Source organism: Lepidothrix coronata, unplaced genomic scaffold (assembly GCF_001604755.1).
Source record: "Lepidothrix coronata isolate B3197 unplaced genomic scaffold, Lepidothrix_coronata-1.0 Scaffold53, whole genome shotgun sequence".
Lineage (NCBI taxonomy): Eukaryota > Metazoa > Chordata > Aves > Passeriformes > Pipridae > Lepidothrix > Lepidothrix coronata.
The window spans coordinates 361,636-388,524 of NW_016690233.1; the positions used below are offsets into that span (position 1 = coordinate 361,636).

Here is a 26,889-nt window from a genome sequence, read left to right on the forward strand (position 1 = left end):
TAACTGGCTTTGTATCATTGCCCATAAACTTGTCTCACCATTATAAAATAGGTACATATGTCAATACTCACAGTAAAAGCCAGTTCTTTTCTATATTGACCACAAAGACGATCCACTTCAGTTAAGTTTCAGCTATACAAAAAGTTGAAATTACATTTAACTAATCAAAGATGGTTTTAGCTTTTTTGTGTTTTCAGAAATACACGACACTCATCACTGGAGGCATGATTCACCTGAGGCAGCAAGCCTGAAAAATACTCCTCTGACTGTCAGTTTTTATGACTATCCAAATTAGAAACCACTCAACAGCCAAAAATAAGGAACAGCATTTTCTATTATTTGGCATAATAATGTGGAGATTTTCAAGGACACAGAAGAAACCTCCCTTAAAATAAAATTAGCTAGGGAACAGATTGATTTTAGACTAAATTTCAGCTGTTCAATGATTTTTAAAGCCGTGTGATCCAACCAGTCAGCCAATATTGCACCAGCCAGGTCTGAGTCTATTCAAAAGAGGAAGTTTAGCAGAAATCATTGCCTGCATTTATACCCAGCTAAAAGCAGGCATGGAACTGAACCTAACCAGTGGGCTACAACCTTGACATGGCTGTGGCAGTTTTGCCTTGGTTAAGTAAATCAGAGTTCGCAAGCTTTAGATCCCATATTATCGACAACCATGTGTGAAAGCATAGTTCTTGGACTATACCTGAACTACAATAAGTATATATTACACTGAAAACAATTCCCTGAGCTTCATGTAAATATAGTATATAAAAATTGTTGTCATTAAGTATTTAAGATACTAATAGGTTCATATCCATCCTCATCTGAGTGTTACTAGGTGGCATGCACAAGGACAAAACTTCACCTCCTAAATGGCTTAGCATACAGAACACCTTATTCTTCACTCATTCTCTAAAATCTTAACCATCTTTGCAGGATGTGGCATAACAACACTTACAAAACCCTAGGTAAAAATGAATAATAAGGGTGGCACACACAGGACGTGGGTAAGCAATACAGTTCAACTAAGACAGAAAATTCATTGATCATGATCCTATCAGAAAACAGCACAGCTGCTAAGCAACTGCATCAGGAAGATCACCATGGGCACCCCCAGCAGCCTCTATCCTTCTGCTGAATGCTCTGTCAAGGCATAGAAATTGCACATACTCACACAGCACTCCAAGACTGCCCTTGGTAATCAAACATGCAAATGAAGAATACTAATATGTTCCATGGGCTTTCTGTCATAGAATTATCTTGGAAACTCAATCACAAAAAAACCCTTAAGGAGATCAAAAGCTTCACAGGATTCAGATGTGGACCAGCTGTATGGATATCTAACATTCCTGGCAGAAGAAAAATGTCTTTTAAGGCAACTGATTTCTATGTAACTGGATAAGAGGTATCGGACCCCTCCAATAATTATGGAGTAAATCTCATATTCCCAAATTGCCCATAACACAGCTTTTGACATCTGAAAGTACCTGATCTCTCAACAATCAAGACAATGGACTCGCCAGATTGGGATCATCATTAGTCAAGGTAGACAGAGTATATGACTATAAATAAAGGGCCCTTTCAGCTCTGCTAACAAATTTTTGGCCTAGACTACTTACGATTATCAAGTCAGTCACTTCAGCTACATCAAGCAAGGTGAATTTCATTTTTGATATATAAACATGCTCATATGTACCCAGTGTTGCACCACCAGTTATGTTTGAGTCAAGTTTGAAGAAAAGAATATGGATCTCTTGGTGTTGCAACAAAGATTTTCAGTTTATAACATGCCAAATTGTAGTATGGTTTGATGTTTATTTACATGTAGTGTCTCAGAAAACTTAGAGAAAAGAAAAAAAAATACCTTAGTTCCTTCTTAGTGACTTCTCTTTAATTATGAAAAAACACAAACAAATTAAAAGAAAGGTAAATAAAAATACAAAAATCACTTGAAATTAGAAGTGAAAACATTTAACACTAAATTTAACTATTTCCAAGATTCAATATACAAGTTCACCTCTTGTACTTGACCAGTTTACAGGATCAGTACTTGAAAACAGACAGCATGTGGCAATACCCAAGCATACACCCAACAAAGAGAAGAAAACCCAGCCCCCTTCCCCAGACAGAGCCAGAGCAGTGCTCTCTCAAGTTATTATTTCAAGCATTACCTGTATTTAGGGTGAAGAGAATCAGAGAGAACTTGCTGAGCTATCTCAGTGTCCCATTCAGCGAAATACCTGCAGACATATATAGGGTATTTAGGGTGAGTTGTTAAAGAAACACAACAAAAAAAAAGCATCTTGAGATATACTGAGCTGTTCATACACACTCTTTTAAAGGTCACTGCATGTGTTACACAGTATGAGGAGTGTGTGACATGTTAAACTCATTAAGCTACCACTCAGACCCCCAAAATAAAAGATTAAAGCAACCTCAAACTACAAGTGCAATCCTGTAAGTGCTTAGTGAATGCGCATTACCAGAGTCCCCTCTCTACCCATCCTACACAAAATCAGTTGCTTATTGCTAGAGCATGTCAGGTGCTGAGCTCAAGAGAAAGCAGTTCAGGCTTCTTGATCTGGCAGATTCATTATGCAAGATAAGAGTCATCACGGAAGATTAAGAAGTTAAAAACACAGTAGGGATTAATTTCCCATGGAAGTTCAAAGCTGGAGTCAAGAGTCCAGATCCTTGAGTGAGCTTTGCTAGAAAAGAACATACGGACAGCGGACGATTTATATCCTTCAATCTGTAAAAGCAGAAAATATTTCTTTTTCCCCTCATAGGGAAAGGTTATTTTATCAAATGTTTCTGAATTACATAACTACCTGCAGTAAATACAACGGCTGGAGAAAATAACAGGCATTAGTCAATTCCCAAATTCCCAAGCACAGCTATGGTACTAACACCTGGTGTTCCGGAGTTGGAAGGAAGAAGTGATGTAAGCTCAATGCTTCACTTTGAGTATCAACAGAAATTGAAGTAGTAGTCAAACCACAGAAGTCTGCCATCAGTGGTTGCATTTTAAGTGTTTTGCTTAAGGATTCAACATGAAATTCCCAAAGAAGGTGGCTGAGCAGTAACATAACCCTCCCACCCACATACTTCCAGGGCATTTTGTTGAAGGAGATCTAGATACTGGTGAAAATATGCTTTACAGTTTCCTTCTCGTGGGAAGAGAGTGCTAACTCACTGTGTCACAGAGAAACTAAAAAAAGGGCTTAGCAAGTGGTATTACCAGGTTGAATGAGGAATACTGAAAGAGAGGAGAATTCTTTGAAGAGAGAAACCCTCCAAAAATTAGGCAAGCAAATAAATTCTTTCATTTGTTTAATATGAAGTCCCTGCCACTTTTATAAGTTATTCCCACAGACTTGCTAAAATCTGCAAGTAATGCTGCTTTTCATGACTTCAGACACACACAAACCCATATACAGAGGAACGTACTTACACCAAGTTATATAAGCCCAGGAGACCCATCCCTCTAAAGTCTGTTTTAGGATCGTCACCTTGGAAACCAATTTCACACCATTGCTTTGAAATCCGAGCTTTCAGTGGTGAATTGGGCTTCAAGCATTTCCACAACTAGGAAGATTACAAGTAAAACATAATTAAACTTCCACATATTAGTATGGCTTTTTTTTTTCTTTTTAGACTAAGTTCTGATGTAATGTCACTGCATTGCTATCCCAGAAACTGGAACACAAAATTGAATTAAATTCTTCTGTGTGTGCATGTGTGGGGGGAAATCCCAAACAGCTCTGAAGTATTGCAGATGTTTCAGCCCTACAAGGCCCTTCCAACCTTATCGACAGCTGCTGTAACATCTCACACAAAGACTTGTTTTGCTCACGCTTTGTTCATCAATGTGGTGTCTGCCTCCCTAAGCAGAGAGACAGGAATGGGCTGGATTTGGTTGTAAATCACTGACAGAGCAGCAGGCAATCAGCCCTCAAGTCCCTGAGGCTCTACAGCAATCTCTTCTCCGGCATCTTTTGCAAGTCTCTCGAAAGGTTACAAATCAAGAGTGCTGACTTAGCTACAACGGTGCTGAAAAGCAAATCAGAGAACACACAAAAAAAATAAAATCCATACAAGAATAGCATGTGCCACCACCATATTTAACTAATGGAAGAATCATTCATTGATCTCACATTAAAAAAAAGGCAAAAGTGATTTAAGAAGCCAGATTGCCAGCTGGAATAAATCCACTTAGCTGCACTGGTCCAGCGACTTTAGTGCCTATATACTAGGTTGCTGGGCACCTAAAAGCAGCCTAAATTGATGTCTGACAAATACAAACCTCATGTGCCATATCTCAAACTCACTCTTTCCAAAGTATATTAAGAAATCAGTATTTAGAATTAAGAAAGTGAACTAATAACCAATCATGAGTTGGTGAGTAGGGCCTCAAGAAATGCACTTAGACAAAGCCTACCCAAGGGAAAGAGCTGTATGCACATTTCCCCAGTAAAACCAGAAATTGTTATTAATTTTAGCAATCCTAGCTGAATTTAAAATTAAGTGCCCTAGGAATGTTAAAACTTTAATGATTTCACTTTGCAATGACTGTGTAAAGCATTATTGCTTAAACCATATTTGCTATCTTTCATCCATCAACAGTAAATACAGTATTAATCATTAGTTCAATCACATTAAGTTAATCTCTCTCTCATTCATAAAGTGCCCTCCTGGTAAACATGAATAAATGATAGTCATTAGGAACTTGAATTACCCATTGCAGAGATCACTTGGCAGAGTGCATAGAAGGAATGAAAAGCAACTGGCCTATTCTTCCACAGTGTGGTTTGGAAAATGAATTAAACTCTTGGACATATTTCCATTTGACATTTGCAAAAGCAAAACACCTGCTGTAAACAAGTGCTAATACTCAGGTGAAACTGATACTTTTTTCAACAGTATGAGTTTGCATAATGTTGCATAATGTTGCACTGTTTAATCTTTCCTCAGACAAATACTGTTTCCATTCTGCTTTTATGCTCATGCAGTTATGTTTTTAAAGCATTTACATGACTACACATCACTGCTGTCATGATTCTCAGGACCTTGCCCTCACAGGCTGAGTGGCTTGGAAAGAGACCACACCCAGCTCCTTGGTCTTTCTCACCTATGATCCCATCCTCAGACCCTACTTCTTGCTCTCTGGGCAGTGTAGATGCCCAGTGTATTTAGGACTGCTTTCTTGGAGCCAAAGGCACTCATTAACTGGCAGCGTTATTTTCAGGGACCAACAATGTAGGCTCACCTCCAAGGCACAGGCTTCCTCAGTGGGTAAATCTGTGTGTCCTTTTAGTTAAAACTCACTCTACCCCCAGAAATTCGGGCATTTGGCTGCACTGGGGCTGGACTTGAACAGGAAGAGTCCATCTGCCTAAGCCTACTTGATGGTTAGAGCCCTCCTTCAGGGCAGCTCTGGATTTTAACACCTTGGTGAGACTCCCACCTCTCAGGGGGGTCAACCTTAAAGACAGCAGCTTTCCAGACACCTACACGAACTCTGACCATGTGAGGCATTTTTTAGAAACAGTTATTTGCATCTGACAGTGCCTATATAATATGCCTACTGGGATTTTTGGAAGTATCTGGAAGGTTGAGTAACTATGGTAAAATTAACAAAAGCTCTCACTGTAATTTGTGTAAAGCACTGCACTGCAAGATAGAGCATGGTTTGGATGTAGTGGTATTTAAGTTTTCAATATTTTTGTTTCAAATAAGTGAAAGAAACAAACAACAACCAAACAGGTGGTATGTTTTTATAAGAATTCTGAAAATTCCCTAAGAAGGCATTTTGCTTTCAGATAATAAGCTCACTATCACTTATTCTATGTTTCTTATCATTTCTCTGAAGTGTGGAATAGGGTCAGGAACAGGATTGGAAGAAATATCAGGGCTTGCTATTAGACTGTTTTCCAGACCCTTTATTCTTTCCTCAATTCCTTTCTAATACAGGAATTCACTAGCTCTTCCTCTGCTTATGGTGTCAAGATAAAAAAATGCTTTTATCGTTTGCTCCAGTGTGAGGCTTTCCTGAAAGCATGAAGGAAGCAAAACCCAATTGGTATGGTTTTCATAACTCTACCTGTATTTTCCAAAGAACAGTTTCACTTTGTTTTCATTTCAAAACATATTTGGTAACTATAAATGTTAATCCTTCCATTCTACACAATAAAAATCTAGATGTTTGCCATTGGGATACATAGCTGTTGTCTTCAAAGATAAAAGGAACTGAAGAAAAAATTTTTACTCTGATTAATAAAGAAAAATACCCTTCTTACATTGAAGAAAGCTGTACTGAAGTAGGACTTAGGGCTATTTTTCCAGAGCTCACTGCAGATAACAGCTCTGCACTATAAGAACTACGTATCCAATGCCCACATATAGTCCAGCCAAGGAAAATCCATTTATCAACCAGGGAGTGAGCTGCTTGCTTGGCAGGTGTTACACCCAGACCTGATTATAATGCTGTATAGTTTTGTCTTAAAACAAGTACACGATGGAGGAAGGGGACAATACCTCTCAATGTTTTAAAGAGGTTTATAAACCAGGCTGTTTGGAGCTAACATGAACAAAGGATGCCCTCTAAGTATCTCTTAAGCACTCACCTTCAGAAGCATTTCTTCATGTTGCAGATTCTCTGAATCATAAGGCTCTCTGCGCAGCTTTTCGACCTCTGCAATAAGATTTCTGTACCCCACAATCTGCAGCAGGCATGCCTGAAGAGATACTCCCAATCTGAGGGGGGGGAGCAACATAATCCAACTCAATCATGTGTAGCTATGAAACAGTTACCATGTACATACCCATTTAATTAATGAATAGCATTTACATCCATGAATTGATAGTCTAACATTTTAATTGCAATGGGAAAAGTTCCAAGAAATCAATATTACATTAAACAAGGCCTTGTGAAATGTATAGTCATATTTAGTGACTTTCTTAGACGACAAAATTTGGGATTTTTTAAAAAACTGAACAGTGATTTTCACATCGAGATCCCATTACAACTGTACACAGCAGCATCGAATGTCCACAACAAGCACATTACTTAATCCTTCTCCTCATGCAAGCGACAGCTTCTCAAACAATGCCCTGAGATCAGAGATGTGAATTTGAAAAGAGGTGAGGGGGAGAGGAAAGTCAGCAAAAAGCTAAAAATATTCATTTTGCTTACATGTCACAAAAACTAGCATAAAGAAGCCAAAACCCCGAAGTAATAGAGTTTCAGAGATCTGCCGCCGGGTACGGTTTTTTTGGTCTCATGTTGAGAATTGTCACAATGGCTCTTTTCATTATAATGCAGATTTTGTGTTTCCTTTTACATTTCCTGATGCATCATCAAAAACCCAAAACCAAAACCCAAAACCAAAACACATGAAAAAACATCCCCCCAAAAAACCCAAATCCCACCAAAAAACTGCACCAAGCAGCAGCTTATTCAGTTTACGTTAAGATTTTATAATACAAAATGCAAGTTATGCAGTACACAACTGCCATGCTCATAGAAATTTTTACTTCTATATGGGAATAAATTCTTTAATATTTAATAAAGTCTGAAATTATCAGAACATCTAGTACGAATTTGGAGGGCATAGCTAAGTCTGCACCCTCACTCCTCTGTGGCACGCAGGTTGCACTGATATTAAGCTGTACATGTTCCTCATCTGTCTTGTCTCACATACTGAAACATATTGTTTATTCCATAATACTGTTAAATTTTCTGAGCAGAAGGATTTTCACTGCTTATCTTTCGAGGGAGGTCCTGCTTATCTAAACTGATCTTCTTCTATGGCTAGGTGAACCACTTAGAGGATGAGGGAAAGGCTGTGGATATTGTCTGCCTGGACTTTAGTAAGGTCTTTAACATGGCTTTACACAGAACTTTCCTGACGAAACTGGCTGGTCATGGCTTGGGCGGGTGCACTGTTTGCTGGGTAAAAAACTGACTGGATGGCCCAGAGAGTGGTGGTGAGTGGAGTTACATCTATCTGGGGGCTGGGCACTAGTGATGTTCCCCATGGCTCAGTTTTAAGGTCAGTTCTGTTTAATAACTTTCTTTACCAATGATCTGGACAAGGAGATCAAGTGTATCCTCAGACAGCTTGCAGATGACACCAAACTGGGTGGGAGTGTTGATTTGCTGCAGAGTAGGAAGGCTCTGCAAAGGGATCTGGACAGGCTGGATTGATGGACCAAGGCCAACTGTATGAGGTTTAACAAGGTAAAGCACTGGGCCCCTCATACAAGAAAGACACTGAGGTGCTGGAGCATGCCCAGGGAAGGGCAACAAAGCTGGGGAAGGGGCTGGAGCATAAGTCTAATGAGGAGCAGCTGAGGGAGCTGGAGGTGTTCAGCCCACAGAAAAGGAGGCTCAGGGGAGACTTCATTGCTCTCTACAATTACCTGAACGGAGGTTGCAGCCAGGTGGGCATCAGTCTCTTCTCCCAAGTGACAAGTAACAGAACAAGATAAAATGGCCTTAAGTTGCCCCAGGAGAGGATTAGATTGGATATTAGGAAAAAATTTCTTCACCGAAAGGGTTATTAAGCCCTGGAGCAGGCTTCCCAAGGAAGTGGTGGAGTCACCATTCCTGGAGGTATTTAAAAGACATGTAGATGTGGCACTTAGGGGTATGGATTAGTGGTGCACTTGGCAGTGCTCGGTTAAGGATTTTAAAGGTCTTTTCCAATCTAAATGATTCCATGGTTAATCTACAGAAACAGAGATGTCAGCATTAGGCCATTTCTAGTGCTGCAATTGTATGCTATTTGAGGCTATAACCCTTTAAGAAAAACTTTTGCAGCATTTTCCTTTTGCTGTTTATCTGTTTATTTTGGGGGGCTTTGTCCTTTTTTTTTTTTTTAACATGCTTCACTTGCTCTAGCCTTCAATTTTACAGAAAGACTGCACTTAAAAAAAGCTGAAATGCCAGACAGACTGCATGTGAAATCCTGTAGTGTATCACTAAACCACAGCCATAATGTTTTTAGCTACTCTATAGCCTCAGAATAGTTTAAAGAAGCAAACCACAGGATGTGGCAAAGCAGAGCAATTTTTATATATATATATATATATATACACACACACACAATTTTATATTTTATATATATATATATATATATTTAAGATACACATTGCAGATCATATTCAAAGTAAGCCATGTTTCCACTTTATCTAAAGACAGTCAAAAGCTCCATGCAATGTTATTTGGGTGGAGGTTTGGGGGTGGAATTAATTTCCCCACTCTCCTTCTCATTAAGGTTTTGTTCTCCTGCTTGCCAAGCACAGGAATGCTGGTGAGTTGCTGATGTCCTACGCCTCCTCGCTGTCATCCTTGTACCGGCTGTGGCAGTTCTTAGAGCAAAGTACCTGGGCATGCATCCCCACTGTACTCATCTTCAGGTGCTCCACCAGATGGAGGCAAGTCCAAAACTGGAGCAGGGGAATGGGAACTAGATGATATGTTCCCTTCCAACCCAAGACTTTCCATGATTCTATGTCTACTTCCATAGTTAGTGTAGACTGCACATGTCACCACATGATTATTCAACCTACTTGCTCCTACCACTAAATATAAGCACTTATCTCAGAGGCATTGACAAAGGAAAATTACTGTGCCCTGCCTCCTCCTCTTCAGGTCACGGCAGCCCACAGCCTTCAAGAAAAGCTCAGTGCAAGCACCCCTGGGGAGCTACTTCAGCTCTGCAAAGATGCTACATTAACAAAAATGACTGCATACAGATTTGCAGAAACACATACAGTATGACACATGCCCCCTTGTCCTTACCCTGGGAGATTTCAAGTCTACTATGCAAGGTAAGGCGAGAGCTTCTGAACAAGACAGTTTGGATGCAGGTTTTAATTGTTTAAGAGAAGACAAGGCATTGGATTTTCCTTAATTATGTCTAGAGAAACAGCTAACCTGCTTTTGATGAAATTTTTCCAGAAAACTTCAGTATAAAATAGATGGCTCACACGTAAAACTTCAGTGCAGATGTCCAAAGTTTAGCAGAACTATGATTACTTTAATATAAGGAGCAATTTAGTGGCAGGGCATGTTTCTATGTAGGTGGCATCACCTTGCACTTTTCAGGCCCCCATTCCTCACTGTTTTAAGGAGATATTTTACCAACTTATCTTTTGGGTTTTGTTGTTGCAGCAAGACCTTGTTTATGCTGCTGATCACTTAAAGAAAGGTAACGATCAATGTATGGATGCCCGTTTTGTATTATGTATATCTACTTCAAGCTTGGGAAGAGGAGTGAACCTCAGACTGATTGCCTGAATAATACAGCTTTCAATACTTCTGCTGATTCCTGACCTAGACACCTTGTGCCTTAAGTTGGGGCTGTGAAGTAAGGCAGCCACAAAAGTGTTATTGCTTACTCTTGAAATACACACTTGTAAATGTAATGGTTGGTTGTTAATCTCTTCTTACCAATATCAGCTATGTTGTATCATTAAAACTTGTGTTTGGAAAATTAAAGGCAGTTTTAAAATGTTAACCAGTATACTGTTTGTATCAGTTACAACAGGATGATTTCTTCCCCGTTCAAAAGGCCACATATAGCCTTGCTGAGAAGCCATCGCTGCCCTTGCCAGGACTCCCTGCTTTGGTGGAATTGTATCCCTGGGGAAGTGACCCCCATAAGTCCATGCATCAACAATATACTAAGACAGTGTGATTCAGGAAGGAGCTAGATAGAACTTGCTTATTACAGTCACCATAAAAGATCATTCATTTTTCCATAACTTTTTTGACAGCAGAACTGAAGTTGGAATTGTATGCTGAGAGACAGAATTCATCTTCAAATCATGTGCCACAATAACTACGGAAAACCAGCTCTCCTAGGACCTAGGCACTGAAGATACCAATATTTCCCATTTATTTTGTAAGGAAACTTACTGTGGATTTATATCTGGATTAATCCTTTTCAGCTCCATGATGTCATCTATTGTTTTTTCAATAGCATCAGGGTGAACATTTACTGATGTTTGCAGTCGCTAAAAAGAGGTTTTAAACACATATTAATTCTTATAAAAGCTATTACTCAATAGAATTTAACAATGGCAAACGTGATACATAAAAGCTTCCAGATTAAGAGTCCAGAAGACCCAACTCAATATATATGCACATCTTTCCAGTCTATTCAACCCTACTGACTAGTTTCAAAACACTCTCCCTGTAAAAACTTGAGTTGCTTTGCCATGCTCTTGTAGTGTATCGCATTTCTGTGGCAGCTGTCAGTGAAGGTGATCAAAGGCCTCAGTGCAGATCCAGAAGGAGCTTCAGACCATCCACCTAATTCCACCAGAATTGCTAGCCTTCATTTGACATTCCCTCTCCCAATATGTTACAGTAAGAACATTTTTCATTTTGCTTGTCATTGCACTTTGTAGAGATGCTCTTGGAAGTTCAGTATTCAAAAATCAACATGTCATCTGAATTTTCTGATGCTTCGTTTGTAAACTACACAGTTGCTTAAATGCAAGCTTTTAAATAGGATTCTGCCTTTCTGTTTGTACTAGAAATATATTTGGAAGCACTATGCTGAACTAAGAGCTACATGACATCATTTTTGTTAATGCTGAGGTAAACTTTTCAACATCACTCATTTTCATGACAAAGAATTTAAAGCCTGAATGATGCTATTTAACATATACACAAATGCCTTAGAGAAGAACTTAGGTTAGCACAACCGGTGGCACAGTGAAAGGATGAAGTGACAGAGGTTTTTCTCCATTAATGTATTTAAAATAAAAGAAAAGAATAAAGTTGGTAAAGTTGCTCTTCCGGTTGTGAAAGTTGCTTTTCAGACAAAAAACTCAATCTTGATATTTTTTGTAAGTGTGTAAGTGACTGACTGCGGATTACAGATATTCTAAGACAGGATGAGGAATCAAGCCAAGAAACCCTGAATTACAAAACATCATTCTCATCATCTCCACCATGGCCTGTTTTCCCCTTGATTCCATCATTGCTACAGTGTGCCTGTCCCTGGAGCATAGGACACTCTACCCGACTTTGCAAGATCACCTGCTATTGCAGCCACAAGACTGTCTTCAGTTGAAAATTGTTTTGATGTAAAATCATATAAAATCTTAAAGTGATTTTTTGGGGAGAGCAAACAGCGAACTGAACAATCCAACAACGCGAGACACAATAGAAAAGGCGAATGATGAGATCTTTCACTTACCTTACTTTTTGAACCTTTCAGTGATGCCTCTGTAAGAGAACAGTATTTGAAAGCACCATGTCAGACAAGCTAAATTTACATTGGACCCATTTAACAGTTTATTTATGATAATGTCATACTATTTTTAGCACGTGCAGAAAGCTACAAAGGCATGCAGAATGCAGTTACCTATTTTCATAGTTCTGGCAGCTCCAGGTTTGGTATTGTAACAGATCCTTTGCAATTCACATTGACCCGTTAGTTTCCTGACCACGAATTTCAGGCAGCGCCACAAGCATTTGCAGTAGAAGTACAGGCATACCTGGACAAACATCCTGGCAAAAGAAGAAGTCTGAAAATAAGAGTCTGGAGCAAAGTTTGTTTCAATGCTGTCACCACCCAAACAGAAAGTACTTCCTCATCCTAAATTCCCATTGCCTAAGGAAACCTTTAAAGCAAAAGCAGCAATCACACTACAAACATTTATCCTGGTAAATGTTAAATTGTGCTTTTTAGTCTTAGCCAACAAAACAACTCATGCACAAAGTACCAGAACTGGAAGCACAGAATAAGTCAACTCCAGAGTTCTCAGAAGAGTACTTATAAAAAACTCTTTGTTCCCTTAAAAAAAAAAAGCCGTATAGCTACAAATGCTTTGGGGAAACATGAGAAGGGAGTACAGCTCACCCTGATATAATGGATGCTGAGGATCCAGGGAGTCATTACACCATGGCTTAGTTTTGCCTCTGCAACCAGCTGCTCCAAACAGATTGGCTGGTTATCCTGACAAACTTGACATCCTGACAGCATTCATGTCAGGTCCCGAAGAATTATAATTAAGGAAATCAAAGCTTCCACTTCAGCAGAAAGGGTGTTTAAGAACCTACCCCGAGGTTCACCAGCTCTTCCAAGATCAACTGTTACACAGCACTGATGCTGCACAAAGTACAGAACTGACAGTAAGCCAAGAAATCCCTTATTTAGCTATTGCATCTAGTTTTGAGCTGCAGCAACAGAAGACACACTTTGACAAACAGGATGTATTTCAGTGGAGATGGTAGGACTGGACAACAAACCCTGTGAGAAGAGGCTGGGAGAGCTGGGCTTGTTCCACTTGATGCAGAGATACCTCCAGGGGGAACTAACCGCAGCCCCCAGTGCCTGTGGGAAGATCATGAAGGAAACAGAGCTGGGCTCTTCACGGTGCTGCAGGGCAGGTAGACAAGGGACAGCAAGTATGATCACAAGATGATCAGTCTTGTGAGGAGAAGTTTTTTCACCATGGGGACTGTCAGGTAGTAGCATAGGTTTCCCAGAGAGGCTGTGCAGCTTACTTCTTCAGAGTTTTTAAGCCTTGACTGGAAGAAGCCCTGAGCAGGCCAGTCTGGTGTCAGTGCTAACTCTGTTGTGAGCAGGAGGTTGGACCAGAGACCTGCTTAGGTCCCTCCCAGGCTCAACTATCTTGTGATCCTATGAAAGCCTGAAAAAGGCTGCATACATGAGAAATGCTCTATTTTAAACGTTATTAGCACTGCAGCTGCTACTGAAGCCCACATACTGCCACAATTACATAACACACCCCAAACCCAGATTTAAGGGGAAAAAACTTATTTGGAAACAATTTAGCTTTCTTGTTTCTATGGTTATGAAGGCACAGATTCACAGGGTGCACCAGGTGGGGGAGGATCCACCCGTGGTCCCTGGGTTCAGAGGCACATCTCATAAAAGACAAGTTGCAAAGATATGACAGTGGGAACATTGCCATCTGGGCATGGTCCTGGGTAACTGGCTCTAGATGGTTCTGCTAGAACAGTGGGGATGGACCATATGACCTCCATGGGTCTCTTCCAATCTCAACCTCTCTGTGACTATATTCCATTATTATATTATGGGAAAACATCAATACTGCTTTGACATGATAGCTTGCCAATAAATAGTCAAAAATAATTTGGGCCATTATGTTCTAAGCCTGTGTGTATGCATATTCATCATTAGCCCATTATTTTCTGCTGTTGATATTTTCGAAGGATGGTTATTTGTTTGCAAACTCTATTAACCTTTTCAATGAAGTGTGGTAGTTATTTCTAACTACTGAATTTCAGATACTCAAATCAGTTATAGATTTAATAAAGCTTGAAGAGCTCGATCACTTCCTAAAATCATCCTGAAGGGCATGCTGTAGAAGGACATTCGAGGAAGGGAAGATGAATTAATGCATGTTAATGTCTACACAGGAGTTTAATCTGCTTTATATTAACTTTAGTTTAATCATCTTTGGAAAGGGATTAAGCTAAGGGAACTAAAGACATTTTATGTCTAAATGGAAAGCATCAACACAAGTACTTAACATGCTTTAAAAGCATCCACTTTATCTTCACACTTTTAGTTAATTCACTTAGCACTCCCAAATGCCTGCATGCAGGCAAACCCCCTTGGTTTTATGCAATGGGAAGCCACTATTTTAGATACAAAGTGAATGAGAAATCAGTCCCATAGTTTATTCAAGTTTTAGACAAAAAAAAGTTTCAGGTGCTGACACCAAAACACCCCCTCATCCTCGCCGCACGATGTGCCAGAACACACTACCGTGAGGAGTTAATTTGTGTTTTACAGCAGGTTATCGCCTTCAGTATTAAGAACAAGACTGGTTACCAGGAGACAAAGCCATCATCAAACAACATCCATTCTTTAAGTTTTCAGTAGTTAGAAGTAGAATCACAGAATCATCATAGAATAGTTTGGGTTGGAAAGGGCCTTAAAGATATCTTGTTCCAACAGCCATGTCATAGGCAGGGACACCTTCCACTAGACCAAGCTGCTCAAAGCACCATCCAACCTGTTCTTAGGATATATGTCTGTTAAAGGGTCAATCTCACATTAAGTCAACTAATATCCTCAACTGTAACCTTTAATAGTGGCTTAGAAAACCCTATAGGTTAACACTGGACATTTTGGTTTTCCAATAGACGTTTGATATCAACCTTTATAGATTTGAGTAGTCTACCATCCCTGAAGAATTCAAAGAATAGCCATCCCTTGGCTTCCTCAACACAACTCAGCTCTGTAGTCAGGCTGAAGGCACAGAAAAACAAACACAAGAGAAAAATGCCAAGCTGAAAGGTGGAGTATGGTAAAACAAAGTTCTGAGTTTTCATCGTATATTTGTAGTAGAAATTAGAGTTTTTTTCTTTAGGCCTGCTTTCTTTTCAAAGGTTAGGTATCTATTAGAGCAACCACAGAGAGAGCTCATTTATAAGAAAAAATGAGAGGAAAGACTCAGAGTCACTTAACTTCACGTCAACAGTCCATGTAATAAGATTTCCTTCTAATGAACTAGGTAGCTCCCATAAAATTCATGTCCTTTAAGAAAGTTCATGCCTATACTTAGTTGCCTCCAGGACCGAACCCATTTATTTAAAAACAAGGTTTTGAGTACTGTATTGTGTGATGTGCATAAGTTTGGGGGGGGGAGTGAGCAGGGAAGGTATTAAGTGCATTTGAATTATGTGTTTCTGCCTTAGGCTCAATGACAGATTTGCAAATCAAAGGAAAAACTCCAGATGGGATAGTGTTGTGAGCATATAGTTGCAACCACTTTCTCCACTAAAGTTCTGCTTTGGCTGTGGCTTGCATAAAGGTTAATAAAAATGCATCTACTAAAAGCATGATACTACAGCACACAAACACTACATCTGTGATTCACTAAAATATACTTATCAGCTATTACTAATCAAACAAATACACACTAGTTTTGACTAGAAGAAAGTTAGCCTTTTTGGGTACCTTCAGTTTTCTACTACTCATCCATCTCAGGCTTACACTAGTTGAAATCTTCCATTTGCAACATGAAAGGCATAAAAAGTAACACAAGCTCTTTATAAAAGGCACCTCTTGCTTGCAGAAGTCCTGTAATAAAAGTACACTAGTGATTAGGTAAGACAAGTTTTCTGCTAGCCACTATGCACTTCAGTGTGTGCAAAATTGAGACACTGGCAGCTATAAAACAAAACATAGTGTATCATGAAAAAGAACTCCCATGAAAGTACAGCATGAGCCATGTGTTTGACTACAGCACAGTGGCATTAACTTCTGGTTTGTTTTAGTGTCCAATTCCAAAACTCCTCTCCAGTCAATCTCTTCTGTTGTTCTTGTTTGTTGTTTTTGTTGTTGTTTGGTTGGTTGGTTTGTGGGTTTTTCCCCCCTCTTGCCCTTGCAGCACAGAAAACAGTTTGTGTGGTCATGTACGGTATGATTTCAGATCCTGAGGTGAGGTTTAAAAACAGAAATATTATAGAAATTAAGGCATTCCTCAGAGACTCACACTCTGCTCTTTCCCATTTCAATACAAGCTCCTTCTTCCTCTGTATTACAAGCTGTTGTATAGAGCCACATATATTCATAGTTGCATTTCAACAGTATGTGAACATTTATTCAAGTAAAACAAAGAAAGAACTGCACAAGAAGATGCTGATGTGCACAGGCCAAATGAATAGCCAGTTCGCTTGCCAAGGATGCTGTACGAATAAAACGATTAAGCAACCCATCTCTATCAGCAATAATGGGGCTCAGCAGAGGTTCTGGAGAGCTCTCTTCCGTGAGGAAGGGGATGAAGAAAGGGGTTTTACAATTGTTGGGATCCTTGCAAGACATGGAGAAATTTAGAGTCAAAAAGTAAGAGTACTGCTGCTACAGTCACAGTGCTTCTATTCTCCACAGCATGTGCTGATCTGTCTGGGGAAAGAAAGCACGAGGCAGCAAGAAGCAGAGAACACTGAGCATGTTGTTTCACACCCTAAAGGTGTGAAGGGAAGTACACAAGTGGTTCTCAACAAGGGGTTCTCAATGTTTGCCCTTGACTAGCCATCTGATGTTTTCATTGAGACAAGAACAGCACATGCGATGGCTATTACAATTTACATCTCTCTCCAGTGACATTATGACATCACATTTTCATGAAGTCTGTCTTTTTATTTCAGGGTGAGTGGCTCCAGACAGCCTTCTCCATGATAAACTGGCAGAAGCAAAATTGAGCAAAGGTTTCCAAAGTTGCCTAGTTTTTCTGTGAAGCTCTTTCCTGCGTTATCTGTTCACCTAAATAACAAGATGTATGTATAATGCAACATGAAATACCTCTTGAAGGAAAGTAGAGATTAATTACTGTGCAACAGTTTTGAAACTAATAAAATAGAAGGTGCTTATTCCCTCCCCCGATAATTTCAGAACCTTAGTATTTTCCGTCAGTAACAAACACAAATACTTTGGCTAAAATGAAAACTTCAGGTAGATACTCAGTGCTAGTTACTGGACTTAAAATTGGGAGGGAAGCAAGTAAACCCCCAAAACCAACCAAAAATACCCCAATATCAAATCCAGTAGTTTAAAAGAATGAAAAAAAGTCACTGAATCTACTTACACATCATTTTCTTTCCTGTGTGTCCTGTCATTTCAGGTCATACGGATAGTAAAGGTTCTTACACAACTATTTTTCCTGAAGGACATACTCAGCTCAGAAAAGAGTGGATTACAGTAGTATTTCCTTTCTGAGAATTCTGATTACAGTTTGAGAAATCAAACTAGTTATGGCTGATAAGATGTCCAAATAGGTGAGTAAGCAAGTGAGGAGCTTATTTACCTTGACTGTCTTTGGTTTATGTGTGTAACTTACAGTGTATATACAAGGTCAACCAAGAAGTAATGTACCAATCACCATTTCTGCCATAGGCAGACCTGCTATCACCTCCTTTAAAACACAAGAAATTGTTTTCATTCTGTGCCTTTGCAGAGTTGACAACTGAAATCCACCTTATCTCCTCATTTAGACATGAAAGCAAGTCACCGTGGCAACTAAGGAAGACATAAGAATAGTTTTTAACAGCAGCTTTCCTCACTTTACTTCTCTTGCTGTTTGCTGATTTGATTTTCATTTTATCTGATATGACTCCAGTAACAGACCTTATGCTTAAATTCTGCTAGTGCTTACAGATTCTTTTGCAGTAGATCAAGAGAGGGTGTCAAGTTTCTAGGGTTTACTGAAAAAAATGTAACTGTCTGCTACAGTTGGCTCTCCAAGTTGTTATTATTTCAGTTGCTAAAGATAAATTAAAGTCAAAGTGGAATTGTCACTGACAGACTCCACAAAACCCCTTTACAAAAAAAAGCACTGAAAGATTAAGTATTTAACTGAGAAACAGTTTTATTATTTCATAAGTAATACTTCAGATTTCAGGAATAATTAATATCAGAGCAAGCTGAGAAGGAAAAGAAACCTAAACCAGCTCTTTTCATTTGGACATCACCTTGAATTAGAGCTATGAGTACAAGAGTCTAAATTCAAGGATTTAGAGTTATTCCAACTACTAGACTGTCTGTTTAACAAAAGTTTCTCCTTTTCCAATCAAGTTGGGTGGGAATGTTGATCTTCTAGAGGGTAGGAAGGTTCTGCAGAGGTATCTAGACAGGCTGGATCAATGAGCTGATGCCAACTGTATAACGTTCAACAAGACCAAGTACTGGGTCCTGTGCTTGGGTCACAACAATTGCAGGCAGTGCTACAGGCTGCAGGAAGAGTGGTTGGAAAACTGCGTGATGGAAAAGGATCTGGGGGGTTTGGCTGACAGTGGCTGAACCTGAGTCTGCAGTCTGCCCAGGTGGCCAAGAAGGCCAATGACATCCTGGCCTGTATCAGCAATAGTGTGGCCAGCAGGACCAGGGCAGTGATTGTCCCTCTGTACTTGGCACTGGTTAGGCCACACCTTGAATTCTGTGTTCAGTTTTGGGCACCTTACTATAAGAAGGACATTGAGGCACTGGAGCATGTTCAAAGGAGGGCAACAAAGCTGGTGAAGGGTCTGGAGCACGAGTCCTGTGAGGAGTGTCTGAGGGAGCTGGGGTTGTTTAGCCTGGAGAAAAAGAGGCTCTGGGGAGACCTCAGCACTCTCTACAGCTTTGCAAAAGGAGGTTGTAGCCAGGTGGAAGTTGTTCTCTTCTCCCAAGTAACAAGTGACAGGACAATAGGAAATGGCTTCATGTTGCAACAGGTAATGTTTAGATTGAAAATTATAAAAAATTTCTTCACCAAAAGAATTGTCAAGCATTGGAACAGGCTGCCCAGGGTAGTGGTGGAATCACCATTCCTGGAGGTACCTAAACGACACGTAGATGTGGCACTCGGAGGACATGGCTTAGTGGTGGACTTGACAGTGCTGCGCTAATGGTTGGATTGCATGATCTTAAAAGTCTTTTCCAACCTTTTGAGAGACTGAAATTGGTTAATGGCTTAAACATTGTCAAAACCACTGAAAGACTTTTGTCCACTGTAGCAAATTCTGCAAAGAAACAACTGCTCACCCAAAGCCCACACCTACTAATTTGGACCATGATAAGATAAATGACTGAGATAAGATAAAGGTGGTACTATTGTCCAATTATCCCAGGAGAAGAATATATCCACAAGGGATATATTGTGAGGGACTGGAATGCTGATGGCTCAGACAACCAAGATGCAAGCTGATTATGTTCGAAGGAACCGCCCAGATGCTACAGGCATGCACACTTGACACCTCAGCTACAAGCTGTATGTTGAACAAGGTAAGGAAAGAGGCAAGTCCTGCAAGGCAGGGTAGTGTTTCTTTGTCCTTACACAAATGACTTAGCTATGATAACTCCCCTCTGGGGAACTACTGCAACAATTCACATGTAGCCTGAAGATATTCATCTCTGTTGACAGGCCATAATGGAGTCAACTCAATCATTATTCAATGCACTGATGTAACATTAGGCAGCTCTAACATCTCAGAAGGTGTCAAAAAACCAGAAAACATCCAGTGATCCAGTATTACATCATCCAGTGAAAAACTCCCTGTCCCAGTGGAGGTACCAGGGATGTTCCTACCTATCCTAAGCATAATAAATACATGGGACTTCCCTTACCACCAGAGGCTTCCTCCCTAACCACACTTGGGTTTCTTCTCTCACTATGTTGGGCTTCTTTCATCACCACATGGGGCTTTTTCCCTCACCAACGTGGGCTTCCCTTGAGAGATCCAGACTGCAACCATCACTTCGACAAAACTGTGACTCTCACCCCTGAGAAGACCATAAGAAGAGGATCAACGGGATGCTGTCAGAATCCCTGGAGTGGTCATATTTTTTTTTAACTTAATCTGTCTCTCTGTCACTCTCTTTCTCTACCATGCCTCTCTCTTTTTCCTATTTCTTTCTATCTCTACCTCGCATTTAATGTTAAATAAAAATCCATACTATTGACTTTGGCATACAGTCTCGTTTGCACCTTAATTTGGGCAGAGGCATTTCTAATAATTTTGAAGAACCTGATCATAACACACCTAGGATTCTAAACAAAAGGAACAGGTTGTTCAGAGAGGCTGCAGAATCTCCATCCTTGGAGATGCTCAAAATGTGACTGGATGCAGCCTCAAGTAACTTGATATAGCTGACCTTGCTTTGAGCAATGCGATAGGATTTGATTTCCAGAGGTGTCTTTCAACCTCACCAAACACAAAATGGTAGAACACTAAACAAGTCTTCTTAAATTGAAAGGTTGGGGGGGAGGAAGAAAAAGACAATTCACTAATATTAAACACAATACAGACTGTCAGAAGAGAAACAGGAGATGTCAAGCTGATTCTAAAAAGTCATGTCAAAGGTCCAACAAAAGTAGCATGCAAATTACACAAATGAGTAATTACATTATTCACAACAACATACATTACATGAGTAATTACTGTATTCACAACTGCAGTGTTTTGTTTAGAAGACCAGCTCCAGTAAAAGCCAGAGACTACAGTGTGTCTCCAGTTGACAAACTTAACTCAGAGCTGAGTGGCAAGTCTGCCTATAGGTAAGAGCTTTCTCTTACATCAAGCTGGATTTGAAAGCCACTGTTCAAAGTCCTCCTTGGGTGTCCAGGCAAATACATGCTACATGAAATTGCTTCAGGGAAAGTACTGCCACTACTTAGAAAGCGAAGTTGAGGTTATTTTAACTTCACAGATAAAAACCCTGTTCCTCTCTCCATCCGTTTTATGGCATTTTCCATGTCGCAATTAACAAGATGACTTGCAGTTTGAGCAGACTTAACTAAGAAGCTCACTGGTTTCAAATGTAGAGATAATCTCTGCCATCAGCATCAACTAGTCCAGTGTCTGCTCTGTGTTGTGCAACAAGGAAAACACTGTGCCACTGAGCAGCCTTTGCCATCAGCACACGACACCCAGCCCTGTATTTGATCTTCACAAACAGTTAAGAACACTTTAAGCTCTCAGGTGGCTGCTGCTAGCAGTAATGGACAAACATCAGGGGACACAATATATATTAACTTATTTATTTTCCAGCTGATTTCCAAGCTGGGAGACTTAATATCCTTGCCTCACATGTATATGTCCCTGCAGCTCCACCCTTCACTGCCTTATTCTTCATCACACAAACCTGCAACCACAGGCTGCAACACATATAACAGTAATCACTATCCCCAGTATGACCCCAGCTTACTTTTTAATCTCTGTTTTTCTTCTATATTGACAAATTATGAAGAGAGTACTCTTATCAGTTCATGTCAAAGGATTAACACGAAATAAGAAAATCCAGATGCTTGTAAGTAAACAGAAATAGGTTCCCTATTTCAACAGTATTTTCCTATTTTAGGTGCTTTGTATTCTCCCTCTTCCCCATTCCTTAATCCAACTTCCTGTTCAGCATTTGGAATACTGGACTTTCCACAACAAAGTCTTGGACTGTGCTATTTAGATAAGCAATTTTTTTTTCAGAATATCTACTTTTACCACTTAAGAGAATCCACACCACCAAGACTTCTCAAATCTTTTAGGATTCACTGACTTCAGAAATACCACAAAGAGAAGCAGGAGGCAGTTTCTTCAAGACAGCCTCAGGAACCCACATATCCAAAACAGCACACTTTCTCCAACATGGAAAAATCACCAAGGGGCCAGGACAGACAAAGGTGAGCAGAACAGGTAGTTTAACAGGAGGAGAGATAGCAGTTTAGAAACTGGCAGTAGCTCAGCATCTCCATGAGGAGGGATCAAAATTATTTTATGCTCAGGAAATCCCAGATCACTATGGGAGGAAGCTGTAACACCCTCTGCAACCCCAGCCAGAGGTTCTCACCCCACTCACAGGATGGTAGAGTCCACTTTATGCAGGACTCATGACACAAATCCCTTACGGCACCAATTTGTGACCTTGGGTCAGGCTGCTGAATAAGTCTGTACAGAGAAAAAAAGGTAAAAATGATAGAGGCAGGACTGCTGAGATGGAAATAATTAGCAGGATCCCAGAAGGAAGGCTCCAGAATGAGACAATATAAAATTATAAAGGGAAAAAGCACCACAGGGATGTTATCCAGGTTAGTTGTGAACTGTCAGCTCACTGGACCTATACCAATGGAGCTGGTGGAAGACTTGGGACCACCCAAGGCATGAGCCACTTGCAAGGCCAATTCTTTCCCTCCTGGCTGGTGCCTATCAGGGTGGTAAGCACACTAATGTTTAGTTCATTCAATCTTATCTGTCTTTTGTGGATGTTAGCAAACAAATATTTGCTTTATACTTTCGGCCTGTATATGTCCTGCTTACAGCGTCCTTTTGCAGCTGGCTCAGGATACCTGAGGAAGCTGACCCAAACACTCCACAGAAATGCTTAAGCCAAGTCTGGCTTGGCAGCAAAGTCATTATAGATGATTAGCCTAGAAGTAATGATGCTAATATCCATAGTGTATAAGACTCTCTGCTGTAAACAGTCTAAAAAGGGAGAAAAATATAGTGACAGATACTCTATACAGAAGCATATGTTTTAGCTCTCTTGAAAAGGTTTCTCTCATCCAGACAGATTATGATTTCTTTGGTTTATACACAAATTAGGCTCTTGATCTGTATTAATTTTGAGAAGTGCTCAACTCTCTCCATTGACTACAGAACAAAGACAACATGGGCTTTCTGCACCTATAGCTGTTGTCTCTCGAGTCCTTCACTCTACCCCTGGTTTATGGAGAAACAACTGCAAGTCATATGTAGGAGCAAGTAATTGACATTTCTCCCCCAAACTGAGCATGATCAGCTTCAAAAACACTTGCACCTCTTCACCAAGCATTTCCCCTTCTCTGCTTTCACAAATAACACTCCAAAAATCCAGACAGTACACAAAAATGGGAAAGCAAATGCCCATAATTTTTCAAGCACTGTTCTACATTACTATTTCACCTATTTTTCCCTCACATATTTGATACATCACTGCTCCAATCCCACAAGACAGTTGACACATTCTTTTCTTCTATAAAAAACTGGAAAGGAAAATTTAAATTAAAATAGCTTTAATTAAATAGCGAGATCTAGGTGAACAGAAAGCAATCTTCTATGATCTAGTTTACACCTTCTGTAATACTTGTAACAGTAAAAACACTTAACTCACTGCAGCATTAAAGTAATCAGAATAATTTAACACTTCTGAAAAAATACAGAACAGTTACCTCAGGAAGTGCTTCATAGTGATGGTTTGGTTTGTGTTGCTAGAGCTGTAATCTGCTGATCACTGATGACCTCTTCTTTGGAGGGGATATTGGTGCTGTAGAAATAGAATTGAGACTTATTTACTAATAGAAAAAAAAGTGATATTTCAGTTGTCTAAATGGCTCTTGAAACAAACATCTATGGAAATACATGGGGAAGATGTTAAAAAACTCTCATGTCAATAAAAACAAAATGAAAAAACATAATTTGTTCACACTTCAGCCTGTGCACATACTTTGGCCAGACTATACTACCCATGTCTCTTTTCAGAGAAGTAAAAAACTTGAATGAGAATACAGAAAAAGGTGAGAAAGCTTGAAGAAACATCCAGACAATTTCTTGTGTTCTTCAAATACCTGTTTGGTTCACAGCAGTTTCCAAGTGGCAGTTTCAAGAGACACTCGGTTCACTCTGCTGTTAAAAGTCCTCTGTTTGCCAGAATTTCCAACAGCACTTGGAGACCTTGGGTAAAAGTAGAATGTAAGCAAAGAGATAATATTGATCCTGATTTAATTCACTACAAGAGATATTGAGTAATCAATTTTCCTGGTGACCAACTATATTAAATGATACATATGAGATCTTAAAATAGAGTTGATCAGGTTGCCCATCAGTTCTGAGATCTGGTGTCCTACAGTTAATATTCATTATGATTACTAGTTAGTCCCAGTAGAGGAGAACTGGAAGAAATAATGAAGAAACATTATAAATATAACTCTGCCTGTGTACTGCAGACTCTCCCTGGTCACCACTTCTTTACTTCATGTTTCTGAAATGAAGTATTCACTTACAAGTGATATTTGACTAAAAGATGCAGACTTCTCAGGTTACTGTACTTGATATCCTGTAAAAGGTAATAAAACATTTTTAATTTCTTTACTTGCCAGAAAACAGGTACTGCTACATGTGTCTGCTGTTGGGACAGCTTAATCCAAGACTTAAAGGGAACAAGACCACACTTTCAAGCTCTGTACTAGTACAAACCACACACAAAGACCTGAGTAAAAGCTGCAAAGAAATCATTTAAGAGCCTGTTTTCCATTAGCACTGCATGCAGCATGCTGAAAAGTACTGAAAGCCGTAAGAAATTTGACCTCTTTTGTCACAAAGTTATAAATCTAGAGAACCTCAAATCTATTTTCTTCTCCAGGACCTATCAGCACTGATGGGATAACAATCTTCTTGCCCTACCTTGTTCTCATACACTTCCCCCTTTGTAACTTGTAAGTTTCACATTCTGTTATTGCTTGCTGACAGGAACAGAACAAGCATTTAAGTTCAGAAAAATGCAGCTATCTTGTTGGATTACATCATGTACAGCTTGCTAAAAATATATAATCCCTGAACTGTGAAAGCTTCATTCATTTATATTGGTTTTGACTGGCTGAATCATGTTGCTGTCCCCTGAATACAGCTGTAATTGGTGCTGGCTGCAGTGACACCTGCTTGCAAGGGTAGAGAGATGCTAACATCAAACTCCGGGAGTTCATTAATGAACACAGTAGGCAGGCTCCTAACACTTCCTGATAAAGCTTTTGATAGGTCTTCTACTGTAGAAAGCACAGGGAGCGCAGGAGATAGGCAAAAACTGGAGAGGATGTAACCTGCTCCCCTTCCCCAGTCTAATAATTTGCTGTTTAAAAGATACAGTTTGTGAAAAATTCTCACAGCTGAGTCTCAGTGTTTTAGCATCAACTTGAACAAAGGAAGCTCCAACACAAAATTTGACCCATAAGGGCATCAGTATAAAGGACACACCAGAATTGCCACGAGCTGTCAGATCAACCCCTTCTAAAAGTGTGAGCTGGCCTCTGCCTCCAAGGTCAGCTCCCTCTTGATTCTGATCAAGGTACTTGCTGAAAATTATGCTGCTTTACTACTGCTTTAAAGGGAAAAGAAGTTCAACTTGCTTGAACTCCAGAACCAGTTCATCCAAGTGTGGTATGGAGCCTCCAGATACTCTCCCTGCAAGAACAGTTACCAGCTACAGCCAATTATAAATTCATTTTGAATGTTCATTAAAAATTAGACTGTTTCAAAAACTGTATTTTAAGTCAATGTAGCTGTTTAATTACCTAGGTAGCCTCATCTCCTTGGATGGTAAGATTGATGGAGAGATAGACAACAGGTTAGCAAAGGCATATAGTGCTTTCGGAAGACTCCATAAAAGAGTTTGGCGAAATAAACACTTGAAGAAAAGTACAAAGATCAGTGTTTACAGAGCCATAGTGCTGTTTACTCTTTTATATGGTTCCAAATCATGGGTCATCTACCGCCACCACCTGCGTCTCCTAGAACACTTCCATCAATGCTGCCTCCGCACAATCCTAAACATCCACTGGTCACATTATGTGACCAATACATCTATTCTAGAACAAGCAGCAGTCACAAGTATCGAGGCCATGTTGCTGAGAACAGGTATGTTGGGCAGGACACGTCTCAAGGATGAAGGACCACCGCCTCACTAAGATCCTGCTCTATGGTGAACTTGCCACTGGCTGCCACAAGAGAGGAGCCCTGAAGAGAAGATACAAGGACTCCCTGAAACAACATCTCAGCCTTGGCCATATTGATCATCATCACTGGTCTACTCTGGCCTCCAATTGGGAGGTCTGGAGACACACCATCTATAACACTGCTGATGCTTTTGAGAAAGCACGCAGGATCACTCTTGAGGAGAAAAGACAACGCAAAAAGAATCGTGTCTTGCAGAATATACCACCTAAGGAGTCTTTCTGCTGTGCCTTTTGCAACCGGACGTGTCTATCTCATATTGGCCTTTTTAGCCACCAGCGCACTTGTAACAAACGTGGGTAGAGCCCTTCCCAAATCTTCGTTCACGAAGCCTGGCCATGAGTGAATGAAAAGCTGTTCATACACCCTTGTCTTCTTCCCAGAAAGCTAAACTCAAAGGAAGGTCACTGGTTGCAAAGAAAGAGCAAAAAACTAAGTGACAAAACAAGCATGACAAATGGATAAAAGTGCCAATTTTGGATCTCTTTTAAAGCACACCCTTGGAATTACAAGAATAATTTTTGTTGTTCTCTCCCTTTTAATTAAAATGTGTGTGGAAAAGTCATGAGAAAGAAACTTTACAGCTGAAGTCCTGATGCCACAGAAATCAATACCAAAGCCTTTCAATTTGG

General features: G+C 39.9%; 1 protein-coding gene across 3 annotated transcripts in view; it reads right to left on the reverse strand.

Moving 5' to 3' along the window:
• The window catches only part of ELMOD1 (ELMO domain containing 1), a 46,766-nt gene that overhangs the window by 6,659 nt on the left and 13,218 nt on the right, over positions 1-26,889 (reverse strand). For all 3 annotated transcript variants that reach the window (XM_017816076.1, XM_017816075.1, XM_017816077.1), the window contains exons 2-9: positions 24,100-24,205; positions 23,704-23,798; positions 12,390-12,535; positions 12,222-12,250; positions 10,931-11,028; positions 6,630-6,759; positions 3,458-3,591; positions 2,175-2,243 (exon numbers count right to left, since the gene is read on the reverse strand). In XM_017816076.1, coding sequence (XP_017671565.1) covers positions 2,175-2,243; positions 3,458-3,591; positions 6,630-6,759; positions 10,931-11,028; positions 12,222-12,250; positions 12,390-12,535; positions 23,704-23,720 — 623 coding nt within the window. In that variant the 5' untranslated portion in view covers positions 23,721-23,798; positions 24,100-24,205. The remainder of the gene's footprint in view (positions 1-2,174; positions 2,244-3,457; positions 3,592-6,629; positions 6,760-10,930; positions 11,029-12,221; positions 12,251-12,389; positions 12,536-23,703; positions 23,799-24,099; positions 24,206-26,889) is intronic.